Genomic DNA, 14,389 nt, shown 5'->3' with positions numbered 1-14,389 from the left:
TGTTTTTTCACTGGAGTTAGTACACATAGGAACAATACAATATTTTCTAACCATTTTGTTTGTCCACTATAAGCAAAACAAATTATTTAAAGCGAAACCGCAAGAGCGCAACGAGCCTATGTAGGTATCGACAAGTACTGACGAAATAGCAGTGTAGCGAGATGACGTCACACGTCCGTGCGGCCGCTTCGCCGGAGTTTAGCGCGAAGACCATACTTTGACGTTTAATATCTCGGTCATTTTTGAAGATACGAAAAAAATAAAAACAGATTTTTTATCCTTGAAGTACCTAGTTTTTAAATATGCTCATAACAAAAATCATTGGTGTGACTCATTTAGTGCAATATTGGAGTAATAGCCAGTTCAAAAAGAAAAAAAGTTTGATCTAAAATGATTAACCTCATAATTTTGTTTAACAATGTATAGATCATAATAGCCCTTCCATAATAAAATTCTTCCATATTTCTTGTAGCATAGTGTAGTTGTAATGAGAAGCGAAGTCTTATAGCACAGGTGCCTGAACATAATAAGATGCTGATTTTATATTTGTATGTTTGAATTTATAAAGATGTAGATAATAGAAATAATATATAGATGTGATTGTACATTTAGAACTTGAGTATATATCTAACTGTAAAATGTAAATAGGTATTTTTTTCTTATTGTTTCTTAGTCATTCAACATTCAGACAAGTTAAATGGTTTAATTTAATTGGGGCCTCTCATTGTCAAACAACTTTTTCAGAATACATGACGCAATTAGTTTGATGTTATTGGTAAATTATTAATGTATGAAAAATCCTGAAAATCCCTATGTTAATATGATGCCTTGATTGCTAAGGAAAAAATAGACGGCCTTTATATGAATAAGACCCATTCATAACTGTTATTTACTACGAAATGTTGTTAATATTAATAAAAACTTATCAGCAATACTCGTTTTTTACTTTCATATAAATATATGACAAGATTTATGAATATGAAGCAAAGGAGATTTTCTTACTTTACTACCGGGAATTAAAATAAAACAACAGAATACTAAAAACTTATCATTAAAATTTAATTAGTTTAAAATTAAGATAATACCTAAATCAAATTAATTCATTATCAATAATAATATCCTTGAACGAATACACACAGTGACCAGAGGATTCGACGTCGCATACGGAAATGATTGTTCAATACAATAATTTTAGTACTAAGTAAATACTTATTGTAATAAGAAGAGCGCTGACCCCGCACATTGTCAATATGTTCTACCTGTCTCATTTGTCTCAAACGGGAGGTGAAGTTTATGAAAATGGATATAGTGAGGCCATGTTCATTCTTTGTAAATTTTTCCCTATAGCTTGCATGGACCTCACATGAGCAATTTTAAATTTATTATTACACGCGTTTGCGTTTGCGTCTGCTGGTGGACTAATGAGCGGAGATCAGGACACTTCAACATACAGTGCTAGTCTAACTAAATCGTCCTCATTTTGTCTGAATAAGATAATTTGATTGTACTCATACTTTTGACCTTAGCTTGCTAAGTACATTCAAAGTAAAGAGGTGCGTTTTTAGTTTAGCTGACTACAACAAATAAAATAATTATTTTGGCACGTTCAACTCGATCTATTTACATTAAATTAATATGATAAAAGCTGACCACTGTGTTGACTCTTAGAAATTCACATGGTTCAGCTGGCATACGATATGATATAAAATACATGGAATTATTACTTTGTAAGTATTAAGACAAAACAAACTCGCAAAATACAAGACACTCGCACAGAGAGAAGACCACCTACAAATACCACATATTCACTGATGGGCTATTTGACAAGTTTTCCAATTTAACCATTAGTAAAAAAAAATTGAGTTATAAATTAAAAAAACATGACAGTAGCCATGTTGAAAATTATAGTCGATACACGGATTAAAGAACAGTGATAGAAGCTTTAAGTTTAGAAAGATACCCTATAATGAATTATGGTTAGACGAAAAACTTACCAAACATTCCTTGCACCAAATACGAACAAGAGATAGTCTGAAGAAATTGATATTTCCCTAACTAAGATGGTAGGTACAATATTGACTACCATGCATGCGATATATAAACGTAAGAAACTAACTCGACGCCCTACAAACCCATAACACACATTTTATTTACATTACGATTACGCTACACAATTCAAAGGCCACTTGTTTCATAATTTGTTATACTTTGCGGATTAATGTAATATCTAATGCGCCATTTATTAAAATTGTCTAAGACATCGGCACCAACGGCTATAGTATTTTGTATAGCAGCTTGTATTGTAATTCTGTTTAACCCATATAAAAAAATTCGTTCAAAATCGATGGTTGATATCATTTTGAACAAATTGTATTGATATGGTTATAAGTTATACATACAAGGCTCATACAAGCTAATAATAATGTTCTATGTTCTAATAATTCAACTGGCAGTGATCACAGTTTGGCACAATTTTGGTATAGACAATTTTTTGTCAGAATACAATTCTTTTGATATTTGGCTTTGAAACATCTTGCCAAAGATTGTGCGTTGCTTGTAAACCCTGACTGATATCTGGTTAATGATTCGATCTGGACTCACATCACCAGTACTATTTAGATATTACTATATTTAATTTAATAAAAAATATAATCAATTCCTTTAGTGTCATGTATTTATGACAATTGAAAATTTATTTATAATAGTGGCAAAGCCGGCCTAATCGCCCCTGGACTATCCAGCTAGCATACTCTCACCTAGGGACCGTATAGCAAACGAATCGTGGATGTATACGTCGACGTGCGTTCTGCAATTATAAATTAAAACGAAATCCAATTTGACGAAAATATATGTACATCTCACAAACGGTCGTTAAGAAACACCATTCTAGTGAGCGAAGGTCGGCGGGGCGGCGCTACACGCTCTGCGCGCTGCAGTCGGAGTCGGGCTCGAGGTCGGGCTGGTAGCGGATGTAGGCGGCGTGCACGGCCAGCCCGGGCGGCAGCTTCACGTCGCGGAAGTAGCGGTGCCGCCGCGCGTCCTTCGCTGAGATGCGCTTCACCGGGTCGTACACCAACATCTTTTGCAGCAGGTCCATGCCTACCTCGTCTAGGTTCTGCACCTGATAAACAAATGACAAATATAATTGTTATTCCCATTGAATTTTCGTTTTCTTTTCTCAACTTTTTAGTAGAATAGTCGGCGATGTACCATTTTGTTACAAATATCTACTTACGTGATTGTGCAAGTTGAATGTAGTCCAGTTGGGGAATGTTGGCTTGTAGTCTGGCAGGGACGATACTCCCGGCCATATGTCTTCAGTCGGTGTGCGCAGCATTCTGGAATAACGACCAACCAAAAAGGATTTTAACTACATATTAAAATATGAATAATCTATACTAATATTATAAAGCTGAAGAGTTTGTTTGTTTGTTTGTTTGAACGCGCTAATCTCAGGAACTACTGGTCCGATTTGAAAAATTCTTCAGTGTTAGATAGCCTATTTATCGAGGAAGGCTTTAGGCTATATAACATCACGCTACGGCCATTAGGAGCGGAGTAGCAACGAAAAATGTTACAAAAACGGGGAATTTTTTTTTCATTCTTTCTTATGTGACGCAAGCGAAGTTGCGCGGGTCAGCTAGTGTACTATAAAAAGGCCTCATAATAATGCAAGTTACATCAGAATCTAGTAGTCATGTCATACCTGAAAATACGGAACAGCTGGTCAATCTCCGAGTCGCCTTGGAACAATGGTTTCTTAGAAGACATCTCAGAGAAGATGCAGCCTACTGACCACATGTCAATAGGACATGAATATCTGAAAATAAGAAACAACAACTTAACACATTGTTTGAACACTGGCTTCACGATTTACGCTTGTTTCTTGTATATTCGAAATTATTCACTAAATATGGACAATGAAAGTAATCTTACCTCTGACTGCCAAGTAGAACTTCAGGAGCTCTGTACCACAGAGTGACCACTTCATGAGTGTACACCCTCACTGGCACTCCGAAAGCTCTGCCCAGGCCAAAGTCAGCTACCTACAATACAGATCATTATTTAGTCCTCTTGTATCATAACATGTGGTAGTGTAAGTAACTGTTAATGACCACTAGAGGGTGAACTAAGATTGTAAAATTTGAAACATTGATGTTTTTCGCACTGACACAAGGTGTAAGTAAATAGTGTATATACAATAGGTCATGGACATCCATTTGGCCATGTTGATCGTTATTCTTATCTTACAAAATCTCTATGCCTAAACTTTAACAAAAACAAAAAATACACATAAAATGAATTGACAAAAGAAATGAATAAACAAAGCTTATCTTATTCTGTAAATGAAAGGAGAACATTTGTAAATAAACTTACTTTAATAATACCAGTCTTGTCAATGAGCAGATTCTGTGGCTTCAGATCTCTGTGCAAGATCCTCCGCTGGTGGCAGTATAGAATAGCATTGTTGATCTGGTACAGATAACTCTTCACTACTGATGGGTCCATGAACTGGAAACATAAAAAAAGCAATAAACACTTTGACAGAAACAATAAATAATCTATACAGGTTTTTGTCTCCATAACAAGTTTCAAACAGTCAAGGATGCTAACTTAAATCAAAGAAAGTAGTTAGTGTAAAGGAATTATTTGATTCTTGACAATAAGAATAGTAATGAATGACGAATATGTCATAAGTGTTGCATCAGTACTGAAACTGTTACATGATTTTTGGCGCAATGTACTTCAAAGTATGATCTAAATAATAAGCAAGGCCAAAGTGATGTAGCTATGTAACACAAGAGTTTTAAACTTCAGTACTATGTTATTATGTAGTTGGAAAAGATGACAAAATATTCAGTTTGTTTAGTTTAAGTATATTCCTTGCCAATATGTGTTTGATACTTTGGCAAAGCGCCTGAAACCAGTGTTTATTGTTTTACATTGTGTCTACAACAATAACATTGGTGCATGTGTCTTGGTACAAAGACTTGACTACATTTAACTATGCTACTAATTTTCATGTTACATGAAAGATAACTATGATTTTACTTGAATATTGTATTCAAATAAAATCTTTGATGGTTCCTTGATATCTTTATCAGCAATCTATTGGTGAAATGAGTATCTAATGAAGTTTAATATGATGCTATATTTTCACATAAGAAATTACAAAATTAACATACTTTGCCAGATCCAAGAGAGTCCATGTATTTCTTCAAGTCCATGGAGAGGAACTCAAATATGAGATACAGCCGGCTCTCCTCCATGAGAACATCCTCAAGTTTCACTATGTTTGGGTGGTTTAACTCCTTCAGTAACGAAATCTCCCTGTCGGATACAAAAACAAGAATAGGTTATGTTGTTTAAAACTGCGTGGACGTTTTCTACGTAAAAGTGGTGAATTTTGAACCTTTTAGAACTTTTGATAAGAAAGCATATCAACATTGACCGTTTACCTTATGGCTGTGGACGGAATGCCTTCATCTTCAGACTCCAAACGGATTTTTTTCATAGCCACGAACTGACCCGTTATTTTGTTCTTTCCTTTGTACACCACACCGTAAGTACCTTCACCAATCTTCTCAATTTTTAAGAAATCATCCATTTTGTGAGGAATTTTGTTGAATCTATTCAAGGAAACCTGAGGAAGTTCCTCTTCTGTTCGCGGTAGATATATTGTTTTTCTCCGCGTTGCTTACAACAGCTACAAGTTTGTCAACGTCATTTACAAATAATATTACTATTTTAAATACTTGTATACTCATACGCAATATAAGAAACTTATAATTAATTTGTTTACGAGTAAAATTACTAAAATAGCGTTAACGTATCACAACGGCTTTCAAAGGTAGTTTTTTTAAATTATTTGAATTGTTTATTCCCCTCTAGGTTTACTCTATTTGTCTATGGAAAAAAGCGTTCCAAAAACTGTATCTATACTTGCGTAGCATTCTTGAGTAGAAAACATAGGACAAATTTGTTCGTTCATGCTTAGCATAGTAACCAGTAAATACTAAATACTCGGAACGCGATATATTTAACCATAGAGAAGTAGGGGGCGAAGACAATTGTGAGTCCACATAGAATCTTTATTATTTGTAAAATCGCCTTATTATTATTTATTGGTATCTATTAAGAAGCATTTTTTAAATCATCATCATCATCATCATCTCAGCCGGGAATCGTCCACTGCTGGACAAAGGCCTCCCCCATCGAGCGCCAATAGGACCGGTCCTGGGCCGCCCTCATCAATCGGACTCCGGCAACCCTTACCAGGTCGTCGGTCCATCTTGTGGGGGGCATGCCTATTTTTTAAATAATTTAAAGTAATAAATGTATGTTTGATATCCAGAAAAAATCCAAAAATTAAATTTTGTAGGATTATCATGCAATATTATTTATATGCTTAAGATTTTCGCTTTGTGTCCGATGTTTGTGTGTTTATAAAAGTCCCCGCGACACAAGAGGAATTCATAGTGCGGGAATTGAATAAAAAATAGAAAAAAAAACAAATAGAATCTAGCGGGCGAGCCGATAGAGAGCGAATTGGTTTAATTTTGAAAATTTAATACTGACTGGCAAAATTAGACATAGTCCTTTATTTCGTTAGGGTATATGAAACATCTGTGTAAGTATCCCATGAAACATATTAATTAAATAAAATTCAGTTCTTCTTTTATAAAAAATATATTATTATTGTTCTGCATACTTAAAGTAAAATAACATATTTAAGATGATGAATTTGGTAGCTCGATGGTAGTGACAGACTGAGGTTCCATCTCGACTTCGGCTTGCTTATCACCTAACTTAATGTTGACTTTCCTAGTTCCACCACTGTGAAAAAATAATGAATTTAAAATAAACACAGTAAAATAGTAATCGATATAGTCACCAGTAGTCTGGTCGGTAGCGATGGTTCATAATGGGGTTTCGATTCCCGGGTCGGAAATAGTGCTCGGTATCTTTACGTGAAGGAAAACCTATGCGTGCTTTTAAAGCAATTAATTTTAGAGTCCACAGTATGAGATTATTCAAATACTTACTCGTTATAAAGTACAACTACAACAGTATTTCTGGGGGTTGTGAATGCTACTCTTGAGATAGAGTTGCCCCAGCTACAAGCTCCGGCCACTTTGATCCTCCTAGATCCTCTCGGGACGAACTTAGAGAAGTGCCCCATAGCGTAGAACATTGGCTGTTTGATAAACACCCCCTTGTTCGGGTACACAATGATTGGAGAATCGACGTAGTTCTTCGCCCATGTCGGACCTCCTTCGAAGTTGAGACACATGTTCCAATCTATCCAGCCAACTACACCGTGATTGATATCCTGAAAAAGTAAAATAAGTTTTTTTACAAGGACCTTTTTATGAATAGTAGACAATATTTTCAGGTAATCTTAGAATTTTATTAACTTACAGTAATAATATCCATGATATAGCCCTTAGCTCTCGGCCATGAGCCGAGATCGACGTGATGTTTCTCAAACCACATAGAGCCTGTAAAAAAGTAAATTAGGTAGTCCAAATTTTTTTTAATACATCAAAGTAAATAAATGATTATGAAACATATTGATGCATTTTAAAGAAAATAGCGCTTCTCTGTGTGCAGAGGAAAGTGTGGTTTAAAAACAGTCAGTTACCTTGGCAAGCCTCAGTGGAGATGATGAACTTGTCTGGATAGAACTTGGTCAACTGAGAGAGGAGCGCAGCGGGAGCGATGAAGTCAGTGTAGTAATGGACCGCAATACCATCGATGTATTTAAGAACATCGGGGTGTTCTCTAACCATCTAGAAACAAACAATTTAATGAAGAAAATATTTTTTTACAGTAATTCAGTATGTTCTAAACATTGCTGATTTATAATTTGAAGTTACAAGTTGGTATAGGTCTTGCTAAACAACTTGAACACAAGTAGATAGGTGTTTTAGAAAGTTAACTGTAGACACAGTGCTTTGGACTCTTGGTTGATTGTTCTACCAATCGGTCGATCGAAACGCAATAGCCCTCGCCGTCGCAGCCAGCATTTTTTCTGATTGGAACTACTTAATAATCGTTTATTATTATGTTGCGAAGTTGTTCAACTTACAGTTACATAGGTTTTGGACCAAAGCCCGCTAGATTATGTCTTAGAGTATCGGACTAAGTAATAAGTAGAAAAAAAATGGTCCCCATATCAAGCCTATGATCTATTATACTCACTCATACAACGTTGTTATCTATATTATAAAGCTAAAGAGTTTGATTGTTTGTTAGTTTGTTTGTTTGAACGCGCTAATCTCAGGAACTACTGAAAAATCCGTCCGATTTGAAAAATTATTTCAGTGTTAGATAGCCCATTTATCGAGGAAGGCTATATACCATCACGCTACCACCAATAGGAGCCGAGTACGAGTAAAAAATGTTACAAAAACGGGGAAAATACGCATTCTCTCTTATGTTGCAAGCGAAGTTGCGCGGGTCAGCTAGTTACTACTATGCTGCAAAGGTGTCATTAATTTAATTACGCGTATTGACGACGAGTATATGCTTAATAATATTTATTACGATAAATACTTTGACATTATGTGTAGGTACCTAATTAGCGGTTTGTGGTTTATGTCATAGGTATCTAAAGTTCCTTATTTCTTTGTGTCATTAATGCTGTTTCACAAGTTATTTTAATCTGTTATCACACACCTGTTTATATTATTTACGCATCATGATATTATTCATCAATAAACTAGGTCACGAGACAAAGAAAGTAATTATAACACCGCATTTCACTGAGCTATATACTTACCAGATTGATCCAATACGGAATGGTTAACCTTTGGTCGTCTCCTGCAAGTATCTTAACATTTTTAAACGTAGAGTTGCGGATTGTTGGTCCTAAATTGTTCACAATCCATTTGCCCTGCAATAAGAGACAAGCATATTTTAATATAGTTACGTAAGTACTAAGACATGGCTGAAAACTCTTAATTTAGATTGTACGTGTTACCATAGTTTTTGAAGTCCATCCTAAACAGTTGATGCCGAAGCACAGACCAGTCAGTCCGTTGGTCGGTTCATTCGTCGTAGTGATGGCCCAGATCGGGATACCTTCACCTGTGTACTTTTCAATAAATCTGAAAAGTAAAAGCATAACTTCCATTGCCTGCAGCGTACATCGTTTCTTACAACTATGATAGTCTAGCATTTTCTAGCGAATTCCAACAATCTCAGCCTGTTATTTTTATTTCCTATGGCATATGACGTCTTTATGTTACAGAAGTGCTTTAAGAGATCCGATATCGTGTGATAGTAAAATAATAGATAGCTTTCTACTTAGGTTATCCCTAACTGAAGATATAAAATTGAAACTGAATTAAAGATGTTAAACTTCTCTTTAATTTTCCCTTTGTTACGACAATTAACAACGAATAAGTACTTACTTAACGTGGTAGTCAGCATACGTCTGGTAGTACTGCGTCTTCAATCTATTGTACCCAGAGTACACTGGGTTGGTCTTCATCCACGGCGGGGGAGACCAGGTGGTGGCGATCACATGTACCGGCGCAGTAGCCACCTTCATGCCAGCCTTGATCATCGGGATCTATGAAATATAATGCCATTAGTATTATGACTTTAATTTTGAGACTGAAGGCCTGATGGATGGATATTGGAGTGCCAGGAACTAAGCCAGGTATAACTATATGACCGAGTTTCTTTCTATTTCTTAGCACTCTTATTCATAAACACACTATAATAAAAAAACTTCTAAAATATGTTTTGTCTTTTTTCATTTCGCTAAGGAGTGAAAGAAACTAAACTCTTTATAAGCCTTTCATGACTACATATTATATTTTTATGAATAAGAGGGTTTGTTTTTCATAATTTATGAGCTATACATAATAAACCACTATTCTAAATTGGAAGGATATCAACTTTTTGTGACAAAAATCAAGTTCCATATATGTATATGTATATCATACTTGAATCAGTTAGATGATTCAACAGTTCTTATCAAACAAGACATGAGTGTAACGATAAAATGACTTCATTTGTTTTGAAAATTATTCAGTGATGATACATGACGTATTTGTATGAAGTGGCTAGACTTACATAGCATGACTGCCTCTGTGGCGCAGTGGTTTAGGTCGCCACGCCGATACCACTGCAACGGGAGGTCGTGGGTTCGATTCCCACACGGGACAATTATTTGTGCGATCCACAAATAATTGTTTCGGGTCTGGTTGTGCTTTGTGTCCGTTGTTTGTATGTGTGTAAAAGTCCCCGCGACACAAGAGCAATTCTTAGTGCGGGAGTTGTCTTTTAAAAGAAAGAAAGAAAGAAAGCAACTATTAAAACGTTACCTTATATTGATAGTCCTCATATGCCAGTGTAAAGTTCGAGAGTTTGACATCGTTCTCAGGCTGGTCGTTGTATGCGTATGGGTGTGTGGAGAAGTCAGTACCGCCGATCGGAACACGAATCGTATTGTATTCCAATCCTTCATTACTGAAATATGAGCTGAAACAGACATTTTTTTATGATATAATCAAGACCGTTTTCGCGACCTAACATAATATGTAAAAAGTAGGTAATTACCTAATATTACCCAATTACTTAGGTTATTTAATTAGATAGCTAGAGGACTGCATTCCCGTGTATCGTTTTTGCAACATGTTCAACAAGCATCTTATGTTTTAGCCAGTTTATTCAAAACATTACTAAATAATAGGTACATTATATTCATAACTTTCCTGATGAATCAGTCTGCTTATTAGTGAAAACCGCATGAAAACGCATCCTTCTGTATGCATTTTCATGGTTTCGAGTTTACCGCAAACAAATTAGTAAACAAGTCAGATGACTTTAGTTGTTTTTAATAGGTCCTGTACGTATAGAATTGAGATATAACGTGTATTGAGGAATAACACACTTAAGGAATAAAAGATACATTAATTACTTAATTAGTAGTTCCTGAAGTGGTTCTGAAAGGTTCTTCCAGTTGATCCCCGCGGCGTCGGTGGCGGATCCTCCAAAGCCTTCAATCGTTTGATACTTCTTGTCTGGATATAGGACTAGAGTTTCCGTACCGCATCCAGGCTCTAGAATAAAATTCTGATCACTAAAATGTTTAATTTATAGTATAAATTTAACTAAATACTTAATAATAGGTTTTTTAACCATTAACTTGTAAATTGTGTAGGTACCTATATTTCTCGTTTAATAACTTTGTAGGTAATTAAGAATGTAAATATTTTCATTGTTGTGATGTGATACTTAAATAAAATAATACGTAGGTATTGCTAGTGGTTTAGTTCAAGAGCTTTATATTATTGCTCAATATTAAATTTAATTTCAAGCAACGCAGCGTTGCCATTTGTTGCGAAATATTGATGCAAACATGCATTTTCCTGTTAGCCCTTAAGTTCTCATATTTTCCTAAACAAATTTATTACGGCACACGAAGAACAAGACAATACATTATTGCAATAACAGTATGTGAATAAATTATCAAACAACTTACCTAACTTTGCCGCCGGTTGTAAATTGCCAGTCGTTTTTTTAAACCGCGAACCACCCTAAAGACAAAATATCAATTAATTATAAAATATTATATATTGCAACATAAGCGCTAGGTACCTATTTATTTATTTTTACAGATGAATTTTAGTACCTTATCGTGATTAAGTTTGGAACCTACCTAATTTACAATGAACTAAGTAGATGTCTTCATGAGCGTAGAAAATTTAGTATCAGCCTAGCCTTTCTTCCAAACTATATCGGCTTTCAGTACCGGATGCAGCTGAATAACAGTATTTTACATGGAGCGACTGCCTATCTGACCTCACAACCCAGGTCAGACTTTCAAACTTCTGACTACTGTTACAGTTAACGACTGACAGCCGGATCCCACAATTTAACGTGCCTTCCAAAACATGGAGGAACTCGATATAACTTTAGGTCGGGAAAAAGTCTTTTCGCATTATAGTACGTATTATGAGCATGTAATAAAAACTTTTCTTTACACAAGAAAAGCTCGATATTTGGGTACCTACCTCACGAGCTCACTGAAAGAAACATAATGAACCGTGTACTCATTTATAATTCTTGAAGCCAAAGAGATTTTATTACAAGTTCATACATAGTATAATGCGAAAAGTCTTTTTCCCCGCCCTTATATTTAAGATGGTCACCCATTCCCACAGAACAACCTCGGCAAGCGTAGCTTAACCTCAGAGATCGATCCGCGCGGCTGTTGTTATCTAAACCTTTAGTACTTTTTATAAATGGTGCAACTATTTATTATACCCATGGGTATAAGCCCTTTAAAGCGTGCCTTTTCATGTAGATATCGTTTATACCTACTTAAGTTATTAGATCAAGAAGATTACAACACCAAATCAGGTACAGACAGCTTGGTAGCTATCGATCAGTTGAGAAAGCCTTTTATCTCAAAAGAACACCTGTGTTTAACTTTGACTATTACTCATTATTTGTATGTTATCATTGATTACTAAAGGAAATACTTGGCAATCCTACGAATGTCTGTTTTATCATACTGATAAAGAGATAAAACGCAAGGGAGGAAATATACACCTGCCCAGGTGTGGCAGTCATTTATCATTGTTTATGATAAAAAAAATCGTACTTTCAAATAGCATTCCTAAGCCGGGATGTTTCGCTTGCAACATTCTTTAAAAAAATTCCAAGATTTTTTTTGAATAATTGCTATTGTGAAATTGCGATGCCAAAGAAAATGAGTCATCATTTTAAAACAATGGAAATACCGGTTATCAGGAATTTCCCTTTTTACCGGCAAATTCATTATCATAAAGTGATGGTGTATGGTCACAAGGAAGGTTTCCAACTAGATGACGAAATAACATCAAATGTGTAGGGCTGCAAAACACGAGACAACGCCTGACCGTATCAAGTGGCGCAGCGCGGGGGGGGAGGTTTATACTCAACAGTAGATAGAAAGAGGCGAAATACATAGATAGATAGTATTAGATAGATAGGCGATCTTACCGCAGAACTGGTGTAGGCTACGAAGGTGCCGGCGGTCGGTGAGGTTCGGGAGACGGTGTCGCAGTAGGTGGCGTTGCATACGCACACCACTGACTTACCGTGCACTGGCCACGCCGCGCATGGTTTATCTGACGAAAACAAACACTGTTATGCATGACGTTACGGAACGATGATATAAAGACCTGTCTAACTTTTGGGTGTATGCCTGGTTAAAAATGCACTGGGGCTTTTGAACTTCATACCATGCTGAGGTAATAGGTATAGTTCTCCAGGGCTCCATCCACTAAAGTTTTCTACAAGCACATTTCATAACTAAGGATACCCTTATACTATAGTCTACCCCGCACCTTTTAGTGTATTTAGTTCATACTTAGTGCTAATTTATCCGTTCATTATTTTGTTTTTCAAAACAGTTCTCATTAAATCCGTTTTTAAAACAGCTTAAAAACTGCATCAGTTTTGAGAGCTGAGGGAGTTCCCCGGTCGGCGATTGACATATTTATCGATAAATCGATATAGTTAATAAGGTACTTGAAAATCCTTATATGATGAAACTCAATAATTCTTGTACGAAATATGTGCGAAACGAATGATAATCTAATACCAAACAGGAAAAAAGCAATGCATAAATATGTACCCGAAAAAAATCAAATATGTATGTATGTTAAAGACAGTTCGAATTGACAATATTGTGCAAAAACTTTAATCATCGCTATTAAAAAAGTTAACAATAACCCTTTAATTGATAAAAATGAAGTTCATTGCAAATATAGAACTATGTAATTAATGAGTCTCTCATCTCTGTGAGTAACGAATGCAAACATCGCACCTTTATCAAATATAAAACAAGTTGCAAAAATAACATTATCATCTAAATATTTTATTGCTGGACTTCGTGTGAAAAACGTTGACCTTTTAATCCATTAGATACACAGAGGTCGATAAAAAACTGCCAATGTTTTTAACTTGTTGTAAATATTTACTTGTGGCCAGTTCTATGCGAGTTAAAATGATTAAATAGTTACAATTAAAGAATTAAAGTTACTTTAGATTATCTGGATAAAAGATTACATACCGGCAAATGCTCCATTTAAGTAGCACAGGAAGACCGCTGTAAACACTACAATTATTTTATTAAACTCCATGTTTTAATCTAAAACGTTGACCAAACTATCTTACAACTCCATTTAAAGTATCACAACAAAATACTTCGTAAATAACAACAATAATATTGTGACAACAACACTGGTTAAAGAGTGTTTGTGGATTGAGCTCAGAGTGCTTCACCTAACTGATAAATAGTGCCCGACCACTCAGGTTACTTCCTCAATGATATAAATCCTGCTATTCACGCTCCAACTTGTTCAATAAACTGTGTCTTTTC

At 35.5% G+C, this 14,389-nt stretch overlaps 2 protein-coding genes across 2 annotated transcripts; both read right to left on the bottom strand.

Moving 5' to 3' along the window:
- Positions 1–1,035: 1,035 nt before the first annotated feature.
- On the bottom strand, positions 1,036–5,864 carry Cdk1 (Cyclin-dependent kinase 1). Its single transcript, XM_076127727.1, has 7 exons — positions 5,460–5,864; positions 5,187–5,331; positions 4,378–4,512; positions 3,937–4,046; positions 3,707–3,820; positions 3,236–3,338; positions 1,036–3,121 (listed from the first exon to the last, which is right to left on the bottom strand). The coding sequence occupies exons 1-7, from the start codon at positions 5,606–5,608 to the stop codon at positions 2,915–2,917; spliced, it is 963 nt and encodes a 320-aa protein (XP_075983842.1). The 5' UTR covers positions 5,609–5,864; the 3' UTR covers positions 1,036–2,914.
- Positions 5,865–6,671: 807 nt separating this feature from the next.
- Positions 6,672–14,288, bottom strand: LOC142981711 (lysosomal acid glucosylceramidase-like). The gene is made up of 12 exons (XM_076127794.1): positions 14,081–14,288; positions 13,006–13,133; positions 11,501–11,555; positions 10,937–11,078; positions 10,341–10,497; positions 9,420–9,580; positions 8,987–9,113; positions 8,786–8,899; positions 7,646–7,793; positions 7,423–7,502; positions 7,047–7,333; positions 6,672–6,837 (listed from the first exon to the last, which is right to left on the bottom strand). Exons 1-12 carry the CDS (start codon positions 14,148–14,150, stop codon positions 6,732–6,734), a joined length of 1,575 nt encoding a protein of 524 aa, XP_075983909.1. The 5' UTR covers positions 14,151–14,288; the 3' UTR covers positions 6,672–6,731.
- Between the last annotated feature and the right edge of the window lie 101 nt (positions 14,289–14,389).

The sequence above is a fragment of the Anticarsia gemmatalis genome, chromosome 20 (genome assembly GCF_050436995.1).
Source record: "Anticarsia gemmatalis isolate Benzon Research Colony breed Stoneville strain chromosome 20, ilAntGemm2 primary, whole genome shotgun sequence".
Taxonomy (NCBI): Eukaryota; Metazoa; Arthropoda; class Insecta; order Lepidoptera; family Erebidae; genus Anticarsia; species Anticarsia gemmatalis.
Note: the sequence above shows the minus strand (reverse complement) of the source record. Positions and strands in the feature narration are given on the sequence as shown.

Excerpts from the sequence above, each read along its gene's own strand:
- Cdk1 (XM_076127727.1), bottom strand. The coding sequence starts at position 5,608 with ATGGATGATTTCTTAAAAATTGAGAAGATTGGTGAAGGTACTTACGGT. Across the intron at positions 4,513-5,186 it reads ACTCTCTTGGATCTGGCAAA|TTCATGGACCCATCAGTAGT; the intron begins GTATGTTAATTT and ends TTATGTTTCCAG. Across the intron at positions 3,122-3,235 it reads CATTCAACTTGCACAATCAC|GTGCAGAACCTAGACGAGGT; the intron begins GTAAGTAGATAT and ends TTTGTTTATCAG.
- LOC142981711 (XM_076127794.1), bottom strand. The coding sequence starts at position 14,150 with ATGGAGTTTAATAAAATAATTGTAGTGTTTACAGCGGTCTTCCTGTGC. Across the intron at positions 8,900-8,986 it reads GATGGACTTCAAAAACTATG|GGCAAATGGATTGTGAACAA; the intron begins GTAACACGTACA and ends CTCTTATTGCAG. Across the intron at positions 6,838-7,046 it reads GTAGTTGTACTTTATAACGA|TGGTGGAACTAGGAAAGTCA; the intron begins GTAAGTATTTGA and ends ATTTTTTCACAG.